The sequence below is a fragment of the Mytilus trossulus genome, chromosome 3, assembly GCF_036588685.1.
Source record: "Mytilus trossulus isolate FHL-02 chromosome 3, PNRI_Mtr1.1.1.hap1, whole genome shotgun sequence".
Taxonomy (NCBI): Eukaryota; Metazoa; Mollusca; class Bivalvia; order Mytilida; family Mytilidae; genus Mytilus; species Mytilus trossulus.
This window is the reverse complement of record NC_086375.1, coordinates 54,984,580-55,009,685: the sequence shown is the minus strand read 5'-3', so window position 1 is coordinate 55,009,685 and position 25,106 is coordinate 54,984,580. Positions and strand designations below refer to the sequence as shown.

The window sequence follows — 25,106 nt, the reverse complement described above, 5'->3', positions numbered from 1 at the left end:
TTCAGTTTAGTCAATATAATAAGCATTACGAGTAAATAGAGTTATATTTTGAAGAAAAAAGACTTGTCGCATTAAGTACGGTATATTTTAACAACTGTATAATTCAATGTTATTTATATAGAGCTTAATCTAACGTTGGTAGTGTGAAAGATTACAGAGGATTTAAAAGAATTCTTAATTTATATTCTATCAATTTTAAATTGATTATGAGCTAACAACTTATACAAACATTGGCATAACTCAGATAAATTGAAGTAACGGTAGTGAAGTCATGAATTTTTACCTATGAAAATTCTTATATTGAGCTATTATATATATATATATAACATGCATACATAGGATATGTCATTGAACCATTGGTAAGTGTAAAATATTATATATAATGAAATTAAGGGATATTATAACCAAAATAATTCAAACTTTTGATGACAATTTCATCAGAGGAGTGGTTGTAAGTTTAAATTCTTTAATGAGACATGCTAGAAAACATTCGCCAGGAGGTAAAGAGTCTAAACACTAACAGATAGGAAAAGAGGGAGATTTTGTGTGGACGTAACATTGGTTAAACCTCTAGCATTGCCTGTACCACGTCTTTAGGCTTGGATTATAATTTTTTTTTGTTTTGTCTTTGTTTGTGTGTCTGTTATTTTGTTTCCCAGTTTGGTGAAGACTTTTTTATGTTTTGTGCGTACTTCAAGATGAAAGATTATTTTTGTTAATTTACTGTACAAATGTAAAATGTTCAATTTAATTATATGATCGGTAACAATCAAATTAGTTAGGCATTAATTCAAACTTTTAAAGGTCCTAACATTTGGTTTTTATTAACCTGCCAAACTGTTGGTGATCTGCATACGAACGACAAGTTAATTTCATAACGTATGTGGGAGACCAAGAATTTGCACCACCGAATATCGATATTTTTGATACATGTAATACAAGTGTGGACACACATCAGTGTGGGTAGTATGTTTAGATGTTTGACAGTGTTAACTTTCTGACAAGAGTTATATTTTTGCCATATTGTTCTATATTAAACTGTTTTACATAATGACAGCCAACCTGAACCGTATACTAACCATTAGCAGTATTGTTCATTTAACATTTAGTTTATATGCAAGACTGTCTTGAAGGAGACATTAATTGTATTTATTTGAATACTAAATGAATAAGACAAATTATGTTCCAAAGTTCAAATTCTTTATTGTAAACTCTCTTATACATATAGCGTTAAAGGAGGAATTCAGTACAAACATTTGCATCTTTGATTTTAGAACAGCAAGGGGAGGAAAATCTAAGATTCAGTTCTGCATGATGAGATTTTGTATATGAGAGATGATTTCTGAAACATGCATTCATGTATTAATATTTGTATAGTTCTATTTGTGTTCCTATGTGGTGGCCATTTCTTACATGGGTTTGTACAAAAACTGTTAATTAAATAAAGATCTTCCAAGTATCATTAGTAAAAGATTTTGTTTAAATGTAGAAATTGTATCTTAGAAGATATTTAATGGCTTTAAGTAATGGCAATGCCTCACATGATGCATGGGAATATACGATCTAGAAAGTAACCTTCTGTGGTTTTTTTTTATTAATTAGTTCTTCCTTCCAAAAGTAAAGAAAATGTTGACCATTACAAAATATAAGCTAGTCCAGAACAGTATATTAAGCTAGTTTTGTGGTGGTATGATAGTGCAGTAATTGATGACGGTTACTGTTAATTCACCCAATTTGAAAAATTATTGAAAAAATAATAAAACAAAATGGGACTTATTAGAATCTAAGCTTTTCTGTTAAAATCCTAAATTTTAAAACAATTCTAATATAATTGAACCAGAAATTTACAAGTTAATGTTTTATTTGTATCAATCCAACGTTAGACACAAGTTCTTACATACATGTACCTGTAGACACACAAACCGTACCTAATAGTCGGTACGCAAAGCAAGGTAAAAATTGAAGAACTGCTAACTCCAAATAATAATCAGGACATTGATAAGAATAGTTCATAAAACAAAGAATTACTTTCTTTATAAAACTTATTTTTACAACGGAAATCTACCGACGAGCATATACAATATCCATCCTTTCCATAGAAGAAACTACTTACTTTTAATGCAATGTTCAAGTATTCTTGAATTTGCCGCATCGGTCGTAACGTTCCCCAAAACGACCATCGACACTGACAAAATGACAAAAATAGGAATTTACCGTTGCTGCTTCTTGACCAAGCAGGCGTTACAGTTCAAGAAGATAGAACAAAGGCAGGGCAACACTCAATCAGTTTTTTTTAAAATCCTTAATTGTCGTGTCGATCTACTAAAACAGAGAATAATCATGTACCACTGCATTGTGGCCATCCAGAGTAAGCCTACACTCTGTGCTACTCTGACCGTTTAACTGTCGTGTCGATCTACTAAAACAGAGAATAATCATGTACCACTGCATTGTGGCCATCCAGAGTAAGCCTTAGATGCATGATTTTTTTTATTAGTTGTTAGTGGCTTTGAACTAGCTGTCGGATAACTGCAAGTACTCTCAGATCTGTTCATTGTGTCTTTTTGTGTCGGGATGTATAAGTACCCGGCCACATCCACTTGTATTTTTGTCCATCTAATGAGTTAAGCCTTTTTCAACTGATGTTTATAGTTCGTTCTTATGTTGTACTGTTATACCACTGTCCCAGGTTAGGGGGGAGGGTTGGTACCCCGCCACATTATTTATGTATGTGCCTGTCCCAAGTCAGGAGCCTGTAATTCAGTGGTTGTCGTTTGTGTATGTGTTACATATTTGTTTTTCGTTCATTTTTTTTTACATAAATAAGGCAGTTAGATTTCTCGTTTGAATTGTTAACATTGTCTTATCGGGGCCTTTTATAGCTGACTATGCGGTATGTGCTTTGCTCATTGTTGAAGGCCGTACAGTGACCTATAGTTGTTAATGTTTGTGTCATTTTGGTTTTTTTGTGGATAGTTGTCTCATTGGCAATCATACTACATCTTCTTTTTTATACACTCTGTGCTACTGAGCGTTTAAGAGAACATAAATCAATTTATTTATAAGGATATGGATATTTTATCATTATGATTAAAAATTTATAGAATAATATCATTCTGAAATTTGTTCATAAATATAATTTGAGAAGTGGACGTATTACAAAGACGTCTTGAAAGATTGTTTTCGTGTTCTATACGGAAAATTATGCATTATAATTGCAAGTTTTGAAATGCCACATATCCTATCAAGAAAAATGTATGTATAATTATTATACAGAATTGAATGTCATGTTTTGTTTATTATGAAAGTAGATATAAATGAAATTGAGATTATATTGAGTTCATATCTACAGTCTAGACAAAAGAAGGATAAATTAAAGAGATTATTTCAATGAGGCTAAAGAATGATATTAATTATAAATTCAACCAATTATTGCCTGTGCTAATCTTTTCATATAATCCACCAGGCAGAAGCTAGCGAACAATAGCTAGCGAACAATAAGCCAGCGAACAATAAGGCGATATATCGAGAAACCAAAAAACAGAATAAGACAACAACGGCCGTTAAATAAAATAATATTCAAAAAGGCAGAAAATCAGTTAAAATATAGCAATTTTAACTCAATTTTGAAATGGTTTTTATCCAATCTATTGATTTAACAAGTCGCATAACTTTTTAGGCTAATATTCAGTACCACAATAACTCTGCATCTATCAGCGGATTATTTGTAGGTGTAGGGCCACCTATGCACCCTCTCTAATTTAGAACGTATGTAAAAGTAGTCCTACCCTGTAAAATATAGCACCTTTTATGTCATTGTTTAATCTAGAGCTCAAAATTTGAAAAAAATGTCAAAAAATTAGGGGGGTAGGCCTATTCCAGGGCTTCTAGAGAAAAATAATGAGGGGTGTCACGGGGAATGACTATATAGGTCTTGTAGAGGAGAAACAGGCGCTTGTTTTGCGCTAGGTATCGAAGGGCGCTATGTTCAAAAATCTGAAACTAGAGCTCAAAATTTGAAAAAAATGTCAAAAAAATGGGGGTAGGGTCGGCCTATTCCAGGAGTTCTAGAGAAAAATAATGAGGGGTGTCACGGGGAATGACTATATAGGTCTTGTAGAGGAGAAACAGGCGCTTCTTTTGCGCTAGGTATCAAAGGGCGCTATGTTCAAAAATCTGAAACTAGAGCTCAAAATTTGAAAAAAATGTCAAAAAATTAGGGGGGTCGGCCTATTCCAGGGACCTATAGAAAAATAATGAGGGGTGTCACGGGGAATGACTATATAGGTCTTGTAGAGTAGAAACAGGCGCTTGTTTTGCGCTAGGTATCGATGGGCGCTATGTTCAAAAATCTGAAACTAGAGCTCAAAATTTGAAAAAATGTCAAAAAATTAGGGGGGTCGGCCTTTTCTAGGACTTCTAGAGAAAAATAATGAGGGGTGTCACGGGGTATGACTATATAGGTCTTGTAGAGGAGATACAGGCACTTCTTTTGCGCTAGGTATCAAAGGGGGCTATGTTCAAAAATCTGAAACTAGAGCTCAAAATTTGAAAAAAATGTCATAAAAATAGGGGTAGGGTCGGCCTATTCCAGGAGTTCTAGAGAAAAAATAATGAGGGGTGTCACGGGGAATGACTATATAGGTCTTGTAGAGGGGAAACAGGCGCTTCTTTTGCGCTAGGTATCAAAGGGCGCTATGTTCAAAAATCAGAAACTAGAGCTCAAAATTTGAAAAAAATGTCAAAAAATTAGGGGGGTCGGCCTATTCCAGGGCTTCTAGAGAAAAATAATGAGGGGTGTCACGGGGAATGACTATATAGGTCTTGTAGAGGAGAAACAGGCGCTTGTTTTGCGCTAGGCATCGAAGGGCGCTATGTTCAAAAATCTGAAACTAGAGCTCAAAATTTGAAAAAAATGTCAAAAAATTAGGGGGGTCGGCCTTTTCTAGGACTTCTAGAGAAAAATAATGAGGGGTGTCACGGGGTATGACTATATAGGTCTTGTAGAGGAGAAACAGGCGCTTCTTTTGCGCTATGTATCAAAGGGGGCTATGTTCAAAAATCTGAAACTAGAGCTCAAAATTTGAAAAAAATGTCAAAAAAATGGGGGTAGGGTCGGCCTATTCCAGGAGTTCTAGAGAAAAATAATGAGGGGTGTCACGGGGTATGACTATATAGGTCTTGTACAGGAGAAACAGGCGCTTCTTTTGCGCTATGTATCAAAGGGGGCTATGTTCAAAAATCTGAAACTAGAGCTCAAAATTTGAAAAAAATGTCATAAAAATAGGGGTAGGGTCGGCCTATTCCAGGAGTTCTAGTGAAAAATAATGAGGGGTGTCACGGGGTATGACTATAGAGGTCTTGTAGAGGGGAAACAGGCGCTTCTTTTGCGCTAGGTATCAAAGGGCGCTATGTTCAAAAATCTGAAACTAGAGCTCAAAATTTGAAAAAAAATGTCAAAAAATTAGGGGGTTCGGCCTTTTCTAGGACTTCTAGAGAAAAATAATGAGGGGTGTCACGGGGTATGACTATATAGGTCTTGTAGAGGAGAAACAGGCGCTTCTTTTGCGCTATGTATCAAAGGGGGCTATGTTCAAAAATCTGAAACTAGAGCTCAAAATTTGAAAAAAATGTCAAAAAAATGGGGGTAGGGTCGGCCTATTCCAGGAGTTCTAGAGAAAAATAATGAGGGGTGTCACGGGGAATGACTATATAGGTCTTGTAGAGGAGAAACAGGCGCTTCTTTTGCGCTAGGTATCAAAGGGCGCTATGTTCAAAAATCTGAAATTAGAGCTCAAAATTTGAAAAAAATGTCAAAAAATTAGAGGGGTCGGCCTATTCCAGGGCTTCTAGAGAAAAATAATGAGGGGTGTCACGGGGAATGACTATATAGGTCTTGTAGAGTAGAAACAGGCGCTTGTTTTGCGCTAGGTATCGATGGGCGCTATGTTCAAAAAACTGAAACTAGAGCTCAAAATTTGAAAAAATGTCAAAAAATTAGGGGGGTCGGCCTTTTCTAGGACTTCTAGAGAAAAATAATGAGGGGTGTCACGGGGTATGACTATATAGGTCTTGTAGATGAGAAACAGGCACTTCTTTTGCGCTAGGTATCAAAGGGCGCTATGTTCAAAAATCTGAAACTAGAGCTCAAAATTTGAAAAAAATGTCAAAAAAATGGGGGTAGGGTCGGCCTATTCCAGGAGTTCTAGAGAAAAATAATGAGGGGTGTCACGGGGAATGACTATATAGGTCTTGTAGAGGAGAAACAGGCGCTTGTTTTGCGCTAGGTATCGAAGGGCGCTATGTTCAAAAATCTGAAACTAGAGCTCAAAATTTGAAAAAAATGTCAAAAAATTAGGGGGGTCGGCCTTTTCTAGGACTTCTAGAGAAAAATAATGAGGGGTGTCACGGGGTATGACTATATAGGTCTTGTAGAGGAGAAACAGGCACTTCTTTTGCGCTATGTATCAAAGGGGGCTATGTTCAAAAATCTGAAACTAGAGCTCAAAATTTGAAAAAAATGTCAAAAAAATGGGGGTAGGGTCGGCCTATTCCAGGAGTTCTAGAGAAAAATAATGAGGGGTGTCACGGGGAATGACTATATAGGTCTTGTAGAGGGGAAACAGGCGCTTCTTTTGCGCTAGGTATCAAAGGGCGCTATGTTCAAAAATCTGAAACTAGAGCTCAAAATTTGAAAAAAATGTCAAAAAATTAGGGGGGTCGGCCTTTTCTAGGACTTCTAGAGAAAAATAATGAGGGGTGTCACGGGGTATGACTATAAAGGTCTTGTAGAGGAGAAACAGGCTCTTCTTTTGCGCTATGTATCAAAGGGGGCTATGTTCAAAAATCTGAAACTAGAGCTCAAAATTTGAAAAAAATGTCAAAAAAATGGGGGTAGGGTCGGCCTATTCCAGGAGTTCTAGAGAAAAATAATGAGGGGTGTCACGGGGAATGACTATATAGGTCTTGTAGAGGGGAAACAGGCGCTTCTTTTGCGCTAGGTATCAAAGGGCGCTATGTTCAAAAATCTGAAACTAGAGCTCAAAATTTGAAAAAAATGTCAAAAAATTAGGGGGGTCGGCCTATTCCAGGGACCTATTGAAAAATAATGAGGGGTGTCACGGGGAATGACTATATAGGTCTTGTAGAGTAGAAACAGGCGCTTGTTTTGCGCTAGGTATCGATGGGCGCTATGTTCAAAAATCTGAAACTAGAGCTCAAAATTTGAAAAAATGTCAAAAAATTAGGGGGGTCGGCCTTTTCTAGGACTTCTAGAGAAAAACAATGAGGGGTGTCACGGGGTATGACTATATAGGTCTTGTAGAGGAGAAACAGGCGCTTGTTTTGCGCTATGTTCGATGGGCGCTATGTTCAAAAATCTGAAACTAGAGCTCAAAATTTGAAAAAAATGTCAAAAAAATAGGGGGGTAAGCCTTTTCTAGGACTTCTAGAGAAAATTAATGAGGGGTGTCACGGGGTATGACTATATAGGTCTTGTAGAGGAGAAACAGGCGCTTCTTTTGCGCTAGGTATCTAAGGGCGCTATGTTCAAAAATCTGAAACTAGAGCTCATAATTTGAAAAAAATGTCAAAAAATTAGGGGGGTCAGCCTATTCCAGGGCTTCTAGAGAAAAATAATGAGGGGTGTCACGGGGAATGACTATATAGGTCTTGTAGAGGAGAAACAGGCGCTTGTTTTGCGCTAGGTATCGAAGGGCGCTATGTTCAAAAATCTGAAACTAGAGCTCAAAATTTGAAAAACATGTCAAAAAATTAGGCGGGTTGGCCTTTTCTAGGACTTCTAGAGAAAAATAATGAGGGGTGTCACGGGGTATGACTATTCAGGTCTAGTAGAGGAGAGACAGGCGCTTCTTTTCCGCTAGATATCGAAGGGCACTATGTTCAAAAATCTGAAACTATACCTCAAAATTTGAAAAAAATGTCAAAAAAATAGGGGGGTCAGCCAGCAGCGGCATAACAAAAAAAAACTCATCAGAAATACCAGAGGCGCGTTTCGTCTACAAAAGACCCATTAGAGACGCTCGAATCAAAATAATGGTTGAAAGGCAAAAATAAAGGACGAAGTTGAAGATCATTGAGAACCAAACATTCCTAGCAGTTTTGCCAAATACAGGTAAGTTAGTTTATTCCTGGCGTAGAAAAACCTTAGTTTTTTCAAAAATGCAAAGCGGTGTTAATTTATAAGATTATATTAATGATAAGCCAAGTCAACACAAGTGCCAACTACTGGGATGGTGATACCCTCGGGGAAATAAATCTCTACCAGCAGTGGCATCGACTCAGTGGTTGCATTTTAAGTTTTAACTCATCCTATATACCAGTATTTTAATTTTATATTTACGCCAGACGCGCGTTTCGTCTACAATATATCAGTGAATGTCCTGTGAAGGGAAAACAGGCGCATCGTTTGTGCAAGACTTCAAAGGGTGCTATGTTCAATTTTTTCGAAAGGAACTAAAACAATTTAATGAAAAACTCAACTGTCAGACATATCAGAGTCAGTAAAAACTAATTTTCAAATCTTGTCATATAAAGTCAAAATTTCCCCACCCGAATAACATGATAAAAGAGTTTGTAAAATGTGTTATGTTAATACTGAAAAAAAGAATGCTGATTACTGGCTGATTTTCTTTTTCAAGGGTATGTCAAAAGAAAACGACGAAGATATAAGAACTTGAGTGAGAATGCCAGCTGGTATCTAACCTAAAGTTCTATATACACTTACAGACTTAATAGACAGTCTACTTTTTATTCTTTCAACAGTTTTTTCATATCATAGGTTTTGTACCAGATAACCTAAATCAGCAAAGAGTACTGCATTGTTAAAAAAAGTATGATAGTAAAACTACATACAGACCAGTTAACTTTATCAATGACAATACAAGCGCTACAATCTTAAAGACGGTATAAGTACCCTCGTCCACGTGCGGGTGTTGTCTGATAAAATTAGATGTATACACATGGAAAAAAAGTGTTTTGTAAAATGTGTTATGTAAATACTGATAAAAAATTGCTGATTACTGGCTGGTTTTCTTTTTCAAGGGTATGTCGAAAAGAAAACGACGAAGATGAAAGAACTTTAGTGCGAATGCCAGCTGGTATATAACCAAATTGGAATTGAAATTAAAAAAACACTCTTTATTTTTTTCTGATATAATTTGTTAAAATAGAACTAGTTTAACACTATTTAAATATCACCTGAGTTTGATCAATAATTATCGACTCGATAAGTTCTTATCTGCACATGCAGCTACTGTACCCGTACACAGCAAAACATGTGTTTTTATCCTCATTGTTTTCTACACTTCAAATAACCAAGTTTATAAAGTTATGTGATTGACACCTTGAAATAGGTCCTCCACAACTCTTAACCGCAGCAAGATGGCAGATTATCAGCATGAGAGAGGCAGGAATGTCGCTGTGACAACTGTAGGTATTGTCGGTCATCACTTTTCCACTATTAGTCGTTTAGAGAATAAAAATCAGGCAATAAACGATATAAAAGACTATCCGAAATCAAAAAGACCCCTATGCCACCTGCTAGGGATAATCAAGCATGATGAAGCTTAGTCAGAAAGAAACCCATTGCATACAATACAATCCCAAAAAAGAGAGGTGGGCATACAGGAGCCTTTTAACAATAATTGTTCGAGATTGAATCATCCCTTCTGGTTATTGTGCGATAAGACCATTTCAGGGACGTTTGCTTACGAAGAGACACACAGTTATCCGTATCCAATGTAGTGCAGAGCTCGCCAAAATTGGAAATAAGCATCGTGGAGGAAGATCCATTGTTCAAATTTAGTCTGTTTATCTTCCTTGGTCCAATCATAGCCCGGATTTGAACCATATCAAGGATGTAGAGCTCGTCGTTCGTTGAAGTGACCTATCCTTACGCAGAATCGAAGGATGTCGCGAGTTAAATGGAGAGGGTACGGATTCGATGACATAGACTAACATGGAGACTAATCCTTTTTACCGCTGAATCCAAATTCAACTTGACATTTATCGATGGCAGAGACATGGTCTGCCGCAGGTGCAAGGCATGCTTTATGATGCGTGCGTACAGGAAACAAATTGGCTTTAGGGTGGCGAATTAATGGTATGGGATGGATAACCTACCAGGAACGCCCCGATCTGACAATTAGTGAAGGAAACCTAAATGCAAAAAGGTATAGGAACGAAATTCTGGCTCCACTAGTTCTCCCGTCTCTCCGATGGCACCGTTAAACTACATTTTTAACAGAAAACGCCCGTTGTAAACACATTTTAATGAGTTTTGGAGAATAATCGCATTCGACTGTTGCCGTGGCCAGTATTGTCTTCAAATTATCGCCAATGGGACATCTTTGGGACGAACTTGGACGACTCACCAAAACGAGCCCAAATCCATCGGAAACGGTCATCCAACTTGAATAACACTTTTCAGGGAAAATAACAACAGAAAGGGTCATTGATAAAAAGGGACGATCAAGTGTAGTTTCTTCAGATACTGGAACATGAATGACCACAATATCACCATCCTGAAAGCTCTGAGGGCCATTTCGGATGCTGTAATGAAATGTTGGTTCATTAAAAAGCACGTATGAAACGGATATAAAATGGATGCAAATAAAATATGATGCAGCAATAAAAGAATGTGAGAAAAAATAATGAACAAGGTGGACAAGTATGACCACAAATTCAAACATGCAGAACCATTGATTTGTTAACTTCACGGAAAAAAAAACTGCAGCTGAGATCCAGGTGATGAATGTTTGGTAGGCAAAATAAGAAGAATAAGAAAGAGAAATTGAATAGATTCATGGAGTGAGATGTGTTGAGACAAACTAGAGTAGATATCGAAACCTTAAAAACTGAGGGTAATACGTTGCATCATACTCATACCTCTCGTAAATACCACACACATGGCGTTTACTGTTATGTGCCGCACTCAATGTAATGTCACGTCACTTTGACATCTTTCTATGATAAATACATCTCTCACATAGTTAAGAAGTCCTTTATTTCTATTTTAAGAAAGGAAAAGTAATACAAAGCTTAAAGCCATTTGTTCCGGAAATGTACGAGCACTTACAAGACTTAAGAAGAATTTTGGATACATCACTGGATAGTATCGATATAAAAATTGAGAAATTTGAGATTCATACTCACAAAAAAATGATATTTATATAGGTCATCATGATAAAATTGCAGAAGATTGCTCGTATAAAAAGGTGGTGGAAGAGATTTAGCAAACAAATCAGTAAATGTTCGTTAAGATTAAGAAATCCGTCAAATTAGATTTTTTTGTATTCAATCCTCGCAATCATCTATTTATAACTTACCCGTCAATACTATCGTTTTTTAAGGTAGCCATGTTACTGCCTCTAATACACCAATACATATCATAATTTCACATACAGATAATGTGTACCCGCAAATCACCTGCTATCAATAGCACCGGCACGTCAATTAAATTGATGCACGTCGACATCTCTTGTTTAATAGAATGCAGCATATATTCATAGTAGTTACTCTGATTTATCAGAGAAAACCGCTGAATCATTGGTTACAAGTAGTAACCTTTACATTCTCATAACCTTTCCAGTCTTGGAGAATCATCAAGAATATAGACCTTCTAGAGATGTTAGTTTAAGCAAAGTTATTTTGGAAACAAGTTATTATGAGTTAAATTAATCATACTCCTTTCTACTTTAATTGTGCGAGTGCTGCCTTGTAGCGCCATTAGCCTGCTCTTTTTGGGAAGCTAACAAGTTGTCTTTTACGTGCAAGTGGTATGGCTCTCTTTTAACACGTGAGCAGTCGCGTATCCTTCCGACAGACTATCGTTGTTCCAGAAGATAATACTCGCAAATGGTGTGAAGGAAGAGCCGAACATTTGGTCCCTGAAATTGTCTCCAAGAAACGGAGATGGAACCACGAACCTTTGTGTTTGAAAATAGAGGTTGTGACTCCATGTCTTATTGTTTGAACCAAGAAATAAATGACTGAGAATACCTTTCCATTCCTCCAAGAGATCATTTACATCACCCCAAGTATACGATTATAGATGCGATACGCGGTATTCAGAAGTTCGGGAACTCCGTTTTTCCTCATTGTTAAAATTCTGGAATTGGTAATCACGCGGAACTGACCCTGCTGTATAGTTAGTATGTCTGCATACAAGTTACACTTCACCTTATTATCTTTCATATTTCTTGTAAGTTGCGGCCACATGTCCTAAGTCGATCTCTGTTTGGTGGTGTTTTTGTTGGTTAATGAGATCATCTAAAGTACCAATCACGCAAGTGCGAATATATTTGGCTTTAATGTATTTGTTCATCTTCCCCATCATGGTATGATCTCAGTGGTCGAGAAAAACTCGAGTTTCCTCAAATCTTACGGTATCGATAGAGTAGACATCAAAGCAGTGTTTTATACATAGTACTTTGATCTCTTTGTTGTTGAATTCGGTAATCTTTTCCGTCCATAGTTTTATGAAAATGCTTGACTTGAATATGGTATGAAAAGCAACCTGGATCATCACAACGTCTTGGTCTTGGGCGGCACTTAGTCATATTGGCAAGTAAAACATAAATGATGCGAAGAATAAACGTGAATTCTTTATTCTGTTGAAACAGAACTGTAATCCAAGTTTCACTCAAACGAACAACGATCAAGCATCGTTTCTCGAATTAACGTCGAAACATTTTATCCGTTTAACAAACTTTTCTATAGAGATACCTAGACCGATTTGTACTTTTGTGAAGATGAGGTTTGTTAAACGGCTGACTAGATGAAGTCGGTTATATAGTGCATAGTTAACAAACCATGTTCTTTAACTCACATAGTTGCGAGTCGTTGTATTCTTATGTTGAGCATCGACTGCTTATTTGCAATAGGCGAGTGACTTATTTCAAAAAGACGCTTAGTTAACAACCCTAATGGACTCATCTTACGCACGGCTGGATTATATATACACATGGAAAAAAGTATTGCAACACCTTGATTTTTAAAAATTGAAAATTCAGCCTCTTTTTTTGGATGAAATATAATAAAATATGTGTATGATATTATTGAAACATAGTTTATGATAACATTGGCAACCATTATTCTCTAAACGACTTATAGTGGAAAAATGATGACCGACAATACGTGCAATTGTCACAGCGACATTCCTGCCTCTCTCATGCTGATAATCTGCCATCTTGCAGCTGTTATGAGTTGTGGAGGACCTTTTTCAAGGTGTCAATCACATAACTTTATAAACTTGGTTCTTTAAAGTGTTGACAACAATGAGGATGAAACACATGTTTTGCTGTGTACGGGTACAGGAGCTGCATGTGCAAATAAGAACTTATCGAGTCGATAGTTTATATTGATCAAACTCAGGTGATATTTAAATAGTGTTTAACTAGTTCTATTTTGACAAATTATATCAGAAAAAAATAAAGAGTGCTGTTTTTAATGTCAATTCCAATTTGGTTATATACCAGCTGGCATTCGCACTAAATATCTTTTATCTTCGTCGTTTTCTTTTCGACATACCCTTGAAAAAGAAAATCAGCCAGTAATCAACATTCTTTTTATCAGTATTTACATAACAGATTTTACAAACTCTGTTATCATGTTATTCGGATGGGGAAATAATGACTTTATATGACAAGAAATTGAAAATTAGTCTGTGCTGACTATGATATGTTGGTTTTTTTTGGTTTTCGCGTTCTTGTCTGATAGTTGAGTTTTTTTATTAATTTTTTTTAGTTCCTTTCGACAAAATTGAACATAGCATCTTTTGAATTCTCACGCAAACGATGCGCCTGTTTTCCCTTCACAGGACATTCACTGATATATTGTAGACGAAATGCGCGTCTGGCGTAAATATAAAATTTAAATACTGGTATCTATGATGAGTTAAAACTTTAAATGCAACCACTGAGTCGATGCCACTGCTGGTAGAGATTTATTTCCCCGAAGGTATCACCAGCCCAGTAGTCAGCACTTGTGTTGACTTGGCTTATCATTGATATATTCTTATAAATTAACACCGCTTTGAATTTTTGAAAAAAAACGTATGTTTTTCTACACCATGAATAGACTACCTTACCTGTATTTGGCAAAACTGCTAGGACTGTTATGTTCTCAATGTTCTTCAACTTCGTCCTTTATTTTGGCCTTTCAATCATTATTTTGATTCGAGCGTCACTAATGAGTATTTGTAGATGAAACGCGCGTCTAAAATTTATGATGAGTTTTTTTTGTGTTATGCCGCTGCTGGCTGACCCCCCTAATTTTTTTTATATTTTTTTCAAATTTTGAGGTCTAGTTTCAGATTTTTGAACATAGTGCCCTTCGATACCTAGCGCAAAAGAAGCGCCTATCTCTATTCTACAAGACTTATATAGTCATACGCCGTGACACCCCTCATTCTTCTTCTCTAGAAGCCATGGAATAGGCCGACCCCCCTAATTTTTTGACATTTTTTTCAAATTTTGAGCTCTAGTTTCAGATTTTTGAACATAGCGCCCTTTGATACCTAGCGCAAAAGAAGCGCCTGTTTCTCCTCTACAAGACCTATATAGTCATTAACCGTGACACCCCTCATCATTTTTCTCTAGAACTCCTGGAATAGGCCGACCCTACCCCCATTTTTTTGACATTTTTTTCAAGTTTCAGATTTTTGAACATAGCCCCTTTTGATACATAGCGCAAAAGAAGCGCTTGTTTCTCCTCTACAAGACCTATATAGTCATACCCCGTGACACCCCTCATTATTTTTCTCTAGAAGTCCTAGAAAAGGCCGACCCCCCTAATTTTTTGACATTTTTTGCAAATTTTTAGCTCTAGTTTCAGATTTTTGAACATAGCTCCCTTCGATACCTAGCGCAAAAGAAGCGCCTGTTTCTCCTCTACAAGACCTATATAGTCATTCTCCGTGACACCCCTCATTATTTTTCTCTAGAAGCCCTGGAATAGGCCGACCCCCCTAATTTTTTGACATTTTTTTCAAATTTTGAGCTCTAGTTTCAGATTTTTGAACATAGCGCCCTTTGATACCTAGCGCAAAAGAAGCGCCTGTTTCTCCTCTACAAGACCTATATAGTCATTTCCCGTGACACCCCTCATTATTTTTCTCTAGAACTCCTGGAATAGGCCGACCCTACCCCCATTTTTTTGACATTTTTTTCAAATTTTGAGCTCTAGTTTCAGATTTTTGAACATAGCCCCCTTTGATACATAGCGCAAAAGAAGCGCCTGTTTCTCCTCTACAAGACCTATATAGTCATACCCCGTGACACCCCTCATTATTTTTCTCTAGAAGTCCTAGAAAAGGCCGACCCCCCTAATTTTTTGACATTTTTTCAAATTTTGAGCTCTAGTTTCAGATTTTTGAACATAGCGCCCTTCGATACCTAGCGCGAAACAAGCGCCTGTTTCTCCTCTACAAGACCTATATAGTCATTCCCCGTGACACCCCTCATTTTTTTTCTCTAGAACTCCTGGAATAGGCCGACCCTACCCCCATTTTTTTGACATTTTTTTCAAATTTTGAGCTCTAGTTTCAGATTTTTTAACATAGCCCCCTTTGATACATAGCGCAAAAGAAGCGCCTGTTTCTCCTCTACAAGACCTATATAGTCATACCCCGTGACACCCCTCATCATTTTTCTCTAGAAATCCCTAGAAAAGGCCGACCCCCCTAATTTTTTGACATTTTTTTCAAATTTTGAGCTCTAGTTTCAGATTTTTGAACATAGCACCCTTTGATACATAGCGCAAAAGAAGCGTCTGTTTCCCCTCTACAAGACCTATATAGTCATTCCCCGTGACACCCCTCATTATTTTTCTCTAGAACTCCTGGAATAGGCCGACCCTACCCCCATTTTTTTGACATTTTTTTCAAATTTTGAGCTCTAGTTTCAGATTTTTGAACATAGCCCCCTTTGATACATAGCGCAAAAGAAGCGCCTGTTTCTCCTCTACAAGACCTATATAGTCATTCCCCGTGACACCCCTCATTATTTTTCTCTAGAACTCCTGGAATAGGCCGACCCTACCCCCATTTTTGACATTTTTATCGAATTTTGAGCTCTAGTTTCAGATTTTTGAACATAGCGCCCTTCGATACCTAGCGGAAAAGAAGCGCCTGTCTCTCCTCTACAAGACCTATATAGTCATACCCCGTGACACCCCTCATTATTTTTCTCTAGAAGTCCTAGAATAGCCGACCCCCCTAATTTTTAGACATTTTTTCAAATTTTGAGCTCTAGTTTCAGATTTTTGAACATAGCGCCCTTCGATACCTAGCGCAAAACAAGCGCCTATTTCCCCTCTACAAGAACTATATAGTCATTCCCCGTGACACCCCTCATTATTTTTCTCTAGAAGCCCTGGAATAGGCCGACCCCCCTAATTTTTTGACATTTTTTTCAAATTTTGAGCTCTAGTTTCAGATTTTTGAACATAGCGCCCTTCGATACCTAGCGCAAAAGAAGCGCCTGTTTCCCCTCTACAAGACCTATATAGTCATTCCCCGTGACACCCCTCATTATTTTTCTCTAGAACTCCTGGAATAGGCCGACCCTACCCCCATTTTTTTGACATTTCTTTCAAATTTTGAGCTCTAGTTTCAGATATTTGAACATAGCCCCCTTTGATACATAGCGCAAAAGAAGCGCCTGTCTCTCCTCTACAAGACCTATATAGTCATACCCGTGACACCCCTCATTATTTTTCTCTAGAAGTCCTAGAAAAGGCCGACCCCCCTAATTTTTTGACATTTTTTTCAAATTTTGAGCTCTAGTTTCAGATTTTTGAACATAGCCCCCTTCGATACCTAGCGCAAAAGAAGCGCCTGTTTCTCCTCTACAAGACCTATATAGTCATTCCCCGTGACACCCCTCATTATTTTTCTCTAGAACTCCTGGAATAGGCCGACCCTACCCCCATTTTTGACATTTTTTTCGAATTTTGAGCTCTAGTTTCAGATTTTTGAACATAGCGCCCTTCGATACCTAGCGGAAAAGAAGCGCCTGTCTCTCCTCTACAAGACCTATATAGTCATACCCCGTGACACCCCTCATTATTTTTCTCTAGAAGTCCTAGAATAGCCGACCCCCCTAATTTTTAGACATTTTTTCAAATTTTGAGCTCTAGTTTCAGATTTTTGAACATAGCGCCCTTCGATACCTAGCGCAAAAGAAGCGCCTGTTTCTCCTCTACAAGACCTATATAGTCATTCTCCGTGACACCCCTCATTATTTTTCTCTAGAAGCCCTGGAATAGGCCGACCCCCCTAATTTTTTGACATTTTTTTCAAATTTTGAGCTCTAGTTTCAGATTTTTGAACATAGCGCCCTTCGATACCTAGCGCAAAACAAGCGCCTGTTTCTCCTCTACAAGACCTATATAGTCATTCCCCGTGACACCCCTCATTATTTTTCTCTAGAACTCCTGGAATAGGCCGACCCTACCCCCATTTTTTTGACATTTTTTTCAAATTTTGAGCTCTAGTTTCAGATATTTGAACATAGCCCCCTTTGATACCTAGCGCAAAAGAAGCGCCTGTTTCTCCTCTACAAGACCTATATAGTCATACCCCGTGACACCCCTCATTATTTTTCTCTAGAAGTCCTAGAAAAGGCCGACCCCCCTAATTTTTTGACATTTTTTTCAAATTTTGAGCTCTAGTTTCAGATTTTTGAACATAGCGCCCTTCGATACCTAGCGCAAAAGAAGCGCCTGTTTCTCCTCTACAAGACCTATATAGTCATACCCCGTGACACCCCTCATTATTTTTCTCTAGAAGTCCTAGAAAAGGCCGACCCCCCTAATTTTTTGACATTTTTTCAAATTTTGAGCTCTAGTTTCAGATTTTTGAACATAGCGCCCTTCGATACCTAGCGCAAAACAAGCGCCTGTTTCTCCTCTACAAGACCTATATAGTCATTCCCCGTGACACCCCTCATTATTTTTCTCTAGAACTCCTGGAATAGGCCGACCCTACCCCCATTTTTTTGACATTTTTTTCAAATTTTGAGCTCTAGTTTCAGATATTTGAACATAGCCCCCTTTGATACCTAGCGCAAAAGAAGCGCCTGTTTCTCCTCTACAAGACCTATATAGTCATACCCCGTGACACCCCTCATTATTTTTCTCTAGAAGTCCTAGAAAAGGCCGACCCCCCTAATTTTTTGACATTTTTTTCAAATTTTGAGCTCTAGATTAAACAATGACATAAAAGGTGCTATATTTTACAGGGTAGGACTACTTTTACATACGTTCTAAATTGAAGAGGGTGCATAGGTGGCCCTACACCTACAAATAATCCGCTGATAGATGCAGAGTTATTGTGGTACTGAATATTAGCCTAAAAAGTTATGCGACTTGTTAAATCAATAGATTGGATAAAAACCATTTCAAAATTGAGTTAAAATTGCTATATTTTAACTGATTTTCTGCCTTTTTGAATATTATTTTATTTAACGGCCGTTGTTGTCTTATTCTGTTTTTTGGTTTCTCGATATATCGCCTTATTGTTCGCTGGCTTATTGTTCGCTAGCTATTGTTCGCTAGCTTCTGCCTGGTATATAATCCTTGTATTCGTCATGGTTTGACCTAAAACTTAAATTCGAAAGGCCAGATTAATATATATATATATGAAATTTTCACTGTCGAAAGATGTCAAAAGCAAAGGATATTCCTCGGAAAGAGGTTAGAATATTAGTTTCAATGTTATCATGTTTTTTTTGTGTCAATATTTCAAATATATTTTCCAATTTTCAAATGTTTGTAAAGTTTTTCTAAGACATAAGTCAGAAAAAAGTTAACAACTTAAATATGTTGACCCTGGTGCTTATATAAACATAATATGTATATATTTGGTTTTAATTGTTTGTTCCATTTAGGTTTTGTCTTCTTTGTTTAATCATTGTGTCAATTTATCTTTACCCTCTCGGCGTTTCCTATTTGTTTTTGTGGTTAAAACAAAATAAACCCCAAAACGATTACTTCCTGTATGGGAGGTATTCATGCTGATTAACTATTTTGGACACAGAAACATTTTAAAGATAGCTATAGTCGATCCTATAATGTTTATCTCTCATTTAACACGTTGTTGTTGCAAAACTGACTATAAAATTCATATCATTCTTCTGTTACATTAATTGGAGTAGTAGCAAATCAATAATATTAAGATGTTTATGAAATATGAAAAGAATACTGGGTTTTAAAAAACCTTCCAAATATTCAGCCATATTTAATACTGTTTAGTGCTTAAACTAATTCACTTGTTTACAGAAATAGGCTTACTAATAAGGGTTATACAGAACACATATATATTCACTTTACGTGACTTGAAGAAACATACAGTGCTGTTCCTCAAGGGCAGAGTAATTGTTAATGTCCGTGTCATTTGTTCTCTTGTGAAGAGTTGTCTTATTAGCAATCACACCACATCTTCTTTTTGTATAAAAGTTGTCAAATGTGTCCAAAAATACTACAAGATCCTCATGTCGCTCCTATTGAGTCCGTCACGAACGAATAAACCAATCCAGGAAGCCGACTGTTACTGAATCCTTTTACTAATATCTACATCAACAGTTATATAATGCTCACATTTAGATATACAGTTTTCTGTTAAATGTATTTACAACTTGTCCAAACTATGAACAATTTAGAGCCTAACATCTTTTGTAAACGCTTGTTTATTGTTTGAGACTGTGTGTTTCCTTCTACATGTAGATGACGTTTGGTGTTGGTTTCTTGTTTTGTAAATTATGCAAGTTAAACAAACAAGAAACGCCGAGAGGTTCAAGGTATACTGACTTATTTCGATCTTATATTTTGTACTGGTCAATATTTTATTTACTTTTTATGGGCTGTTATCTAATTGATTTGTCATTTTGGGCCTTTTATAGCTTGCTGTTCAGCATGATTTAGAGCTCTATGTTGAAGACATTATACTTTGACTTATAAATGCACACTGTTGATACATTGTAACATGAGTTGTCTTATTGACACTCATACCACATCTTCTTATTTATGAATACAGCATCTCCTTTTTTTTTTTTATATATAATTGATAAGGCACAATGGCGTATACACTTTCAAACGAGCTGCCTCATGGTATATTTGGTCTCAATTAATGTAGTAGTTACAGATAAGAAATGCTATTATTTTCAAATTAATTGAGTTTTTGTACAATATGAATATCAAAATATAAAGATAAATGATATCTTTTCAAGACTTCATTTACCAATAATCTTTTCTTCAAATGCCGACAACAAATCCAGTGTGCATTAAAGTCTTAAAACTGTATTTCAATTCGACTGTCAAAATGTCTGGCCAGAAGAAAGAACCATAGTCCTTATTTTGAATTGAATGTGCTATGTCTGTCTCAAGTTATTTTAGAAACGATTTTATCATTAAAAAAGCATATTTTGATAAGAATGACTCATTGAACATGAAAGATTTGTTAATGTATTTTCAAATGTCAATTTTATTTCAATCTTAAATACAATAATTCTATAATATGAAATAAATTAATATCGATATATTTTTAATAAACTTGCAAGTATATCATTGATAAATGATAGTTCAACACCTGTTTTTAATGTATAGATTTGAGCGTTCCTAATGAAGTTAAATCCACGAGCGATTTTCGGCCTTACGGATTTTTTTAAAGAGTTATTTTCATCAATCAATTGATATTTTTTTATGTATCCGATAACGCTCGCTCACGCTCTGTTTAAATTAATCGACAAATATAATGCATACCTTTGTTACAATTAGAATAAATGGAATAAAACACAGTAGAAAGACATTGATAAATGTTAATTTGACCATAAAACATAATGGTGAATGAAAGCACTTAAGTAATCCTACCGGCCAAGTGAGAATAAAAAGTGTGTGTGTGGGGGGGGGGGGGGGGGAGATATTCCAATCGCCCTCCATGGAGACTACAGTACACGAAGAATGCCCGTTGCGTATCTTCCTTATTTGTTTTCTAACATTAACAAAAGAAGTCATAAAATGAGTAGTGTTCTTGTAAATTAACTGATAGCTTACTATTATCCCTTACATTGAATAAATATTTTTTAAACGATCCAAATCATCAGGATTGCATTTGTTTAGTCCCTGTCATATACTAGTTTTCCTTAGATAGCTAATAGTCCATATAAATACATCTCTGATTTGATCATTTTACCTGGTCAATTAGAAAAATGCACAACATCTAAAAAGATGTTTCTTCTCACAATATCAAAAGGGGGGGGGGGGGGATAACCAGTGGAAAGTAAAATCGCAAAAATACTGAACTCCGAGGAAAATTAAGCACCGTAAATTAAAACACAATACGTTTTCCATATGAGGGGGATAGATCCTTTATCGGGATTCCGGGATCGAGTGTTTTTAAGCTCGGGATTTCGGGATTGACCCTTTCGGGATCCGGGAATTCTTTTTTTCGAATTTCGGGATGTCGGGATTGAAGTTATTAAAATTCGGGACTTCGGGATTTCGTGTTTGTAAGCCCGGGATTTGGGGATCATGACCCCTCCTATCCCCCTTACATATGGTGTGTCCGGAGCCTGACATCATGACTAACATAGATTGTACAATAGAACAAAGAAACAACCATCTACAAAATACAAAATAATGAAACAAGGATCGAATAACACGAATCCCACCAAATATAAAAAAAATCAGATAAACTCAGGTGCCTCAAGAGTCACTAGTTCATGTTTTATTGGGGAACGTTGTTCAATAAACCCGTTGACAATTCGCAATCGGCTAAGTCAAAAACAGCGAAAGCAGGAGGACAGAATTGCGGCTTAGAAAGTGGTAATCTTTGTCACAGATCAGTATTCCATAACAATCAACAAAGGTTGTTGTCGATCGTTAACCTTTCGAAAACACAACTTCAATATACAAATAAGGAGACGTATTGAGATTGCCAATTAGACAAATATCCACCAGAGTTCAAATAAGTGGATAAATAAGCAAGTATAGGTCATCGTACAGTCTTCATTAATAATATCAATCAATAAGTTTGTATATCAATCACCAAATATTATTTACAAGTGTAATTTGATGAACTTTCCGCACAAAGGTTTGCCGATACGTCAGTTATTTCTTTAATGCTAGTAATTCAACCTGGGATCCTGGTATTAAAGCTTGACTTACTGAAGCAAAGAGGAGGTTAGGCCAGGATTCCAAGTTAAAAACACCGACAACTTTGTGTTATTCCCAAGTTTTCAGACATAGTATACACATTTTTAAAGATATTTTATGAAAGCACTTAATTTTCAGCTTATATATAAGCTTAACCTTCGATGTAACCAATATTGACACAGCACTTTAAAACAAGTGTACTTCACTGACATTATAAAGTACTTCATTTAACGTTAAAAAGAAAAATAATTGAATAATTCAGGAGACCTTTGTATAAGTAATCTTTTAATATGTAAAACAACATTTTAATTATTGAAAAAAAGGAATAAAGACTTGTAAACTAGATAAATTGGGACATCACTACCTGCACAATTTTTGTTATAAGTTTTATTCTAATACAAAGAATGATTAATATGAAAACCAGAAATGTAAAAGAGTTTTATTAAAACAAATAAATATAACCTTCGTGTAAACACTCGTCGAAAGTTCAAGCGTCTCTGTGATAAATCCTTTCTTTTTTAGTATATATATATTTTTTTAAAGTTTCATTGATTTTAAAGTAAACAACCAAATTTTGGATCAGAACTGTACCTAAACAATATGTATACAAATCATTCACTGTAAATGATAATGCAGTATTATTTTAAATCTCGCTGCAAGCAATAAGTTCATTTATAACCGGTTTTTAACATTTAAATTATTTCGATATTAGATACCCCACTGAATACTTTATAAGTATCATAATAGACTTTATAATAAAGAAATTGAAATTACAAACCCTATATTATTTATGCTAACTAAAATCCAAGGTTTGGCCTAGTTTATAAATACTCGTGTCATAATTTCATTTAATCTTGTAAATTTTTAAAGTGTAAATAAAAACTGAAAAATAATATTACAATATCAAGACTTCGTATGTTTATAGAAAGCAATCTATATTGATGGAGCAAATGTGAGGACAGACGTTTCACATCAGTGGAGTGGAGGGAAAGTTAATAAAAAGGAAACAAAGCATCGTTTGAAGAAAAACGATAAAATAATTTTCAAAAATCTATTGACGAATTAGGTACAGTTCTGATCCAAAATTTGGTTGTTTACTTTAAAATCAATGAAACTTTAAAAAAATATATATATACTAAAAAAGAAAGGATTTATCACAGAGAATCTATTAAGGGGACACTATAAAACGATACAAAACATTAATTTCGGTCATCATGAAAAATTATAAGTAAACTCCGCTTCAAGAATACAAGGTAAATATAGGTATATAATAGGTTCGTATGACCTTCGACTGTATCCTGACTTAAACAATTTATCATTCAATTTATTGAAATTTGGTATGCATTCTACGTATAGAAACTTGATTTATTATAATGTACTTTAGTCAACGGGGTCAATCCATCCAGACTTTCACCTAATACAACAATGGCAATGGCATATAGAACATTGAATGTATTAGATATCTGAAACATTTAGCGAAAGTAACACATAAGAGAATGCCAATAAATCTCAACTGGATTTAGTTGTATATTGAATGTAATGTACATAACATAATTACAATACAGAAGTTGAAAACTTTTACAAAACCTATCGCATCAATTAGCAAGTGGTAGTTCGTCATAGGGGATCGCCTAAAATTATGTGTATAAACGCAATTTGGTATTTTGCTTGTTTGACAATTAAAATACAATTTTCTTAAATTATTTATCTGTTTACTGCTTATTAACAAAAGAAAAATGACAGCCTAACATAGAAATTATAAATGAACTCAGTAATTATTTACCACTCTGAAATTGTAGAAAAACATCAATACCTATCATTTAAATTCATAAATACGGCGTATATAATAATGTAAAATTAGACTCGTTTAAAGAAGGTAAATAATTCTCATTTATAGTCAATAAAGGATTTGTTGTTGCACAAATAGCACTACAAAAACAGGTGTACACCATATCTCATACAAGGGTAAGTCCAGTGGAAAAGTATTTTCGTTTTGATCAGTCTTTGAAACGTCTCCCTTTTTTTTATATATATTTTGTGAAATGAATACAAAATCAGTTTTTAGTTTCCGAGGAAAATCATTTTATTTATTTTGGAAATTAATTTTATTTTATTTAATTTCAGAAAATGAGGACCAAAAAGCCGGAGTGGTTAGAACAGTATCAAGAAGTTAGTAGAAAACAACAAGAATACTTATCAAAAGTACAAAACTTGAGGCAGAGCATTCAGAACAAAGATGAACATGTTCTTATGGTTTCTGTGGAACGAGAGCGACACTTGAAAGGTCGTCGTTCAGATCGACGCCATCCTACAATGAACAAAATGAAACAAACAGTAATAACATTCCGACCAAAACCGTTTCCGTCTCGACCTATTCAAGACAGACGATTACAACTTGTTCCCCATTCGATTCCAAGGAAACTTCCTCCCATCATTAAACCTAGTTTATTGCATGTTGATTTAACGAGTGGGTTTAGACGAACTGATCCTACCGTAATTCCGGTAGAGTTAGAACAAGCTCATACAGACTTGGAAGCTATTGAAGCTATTGCCGAACGCAACAAAATTGATTTGAAAGGCATGTTAAGAGTGCAAAGTCCGCCTTCTAAGCGTAGACAAGAACTTTCTGTTAGTAAGGTGTGTTTAAAAGACATAACACCAGAAATTGTAGCGCCGTTGTTTAGAATGCCTTTACCAGATATGGAATACATAACAAACTTAAGTTCAAGGAAAGAGATTGTGGCAACGGAAAAATCAAAGTGATAAACTATCTCAGTTTTTTTTAATTGTATATACAATAAGAGTGCTACATGTATAACATTTCGTGTTCATGATGATTTGTGAAAGCACAAGCAGTAAAAAGAATAAATTGTAACACGGAAACATAATTGTGACTAAACAATACATATCAACAATGATATAGGGATGGTGCT

General features: G+C 35.8%; 1 protein-coding gene across 5 annotated transcripts; it reads left to right on the top strand.

Annotated features, from left to right (window-relative positions):
- Window positions 1–24,936, top strand: LOC134711869 (uncharacterized). 5 transcript variants are annotated; one of them, XM_063572821.1, is made up of 2 exons: window positions 1–75; window positions 24,298–24,936. In XM_063572821.1, the coding sequence occupies exon 2, from the start codon at window positions 24,301–24,303 to the stop codon at window positions 24,934–24,936; it is 636 nt and encodes a 211-aa protein (XP_063428891.1). In that variant the 5' UTR covers window positions 1–75; window positions 24,298–24,300. The 5 variants fall into 5 exon arrangements, with proteins under 5 accessions (XP_063428891.1, XP_063428888.1, XP_063428892.1 ...); XM_063572818.1 differs by lacking the exon at window positions 1–75 and adding an exon at window positions 82–359; XM_063572822.1 differs by lacking the exon at window positions 1–75 and adding an exon at window positions 3,235–3,255.
- Window positions 24,937–25,106: the final 170 nt, after the last annotated feature.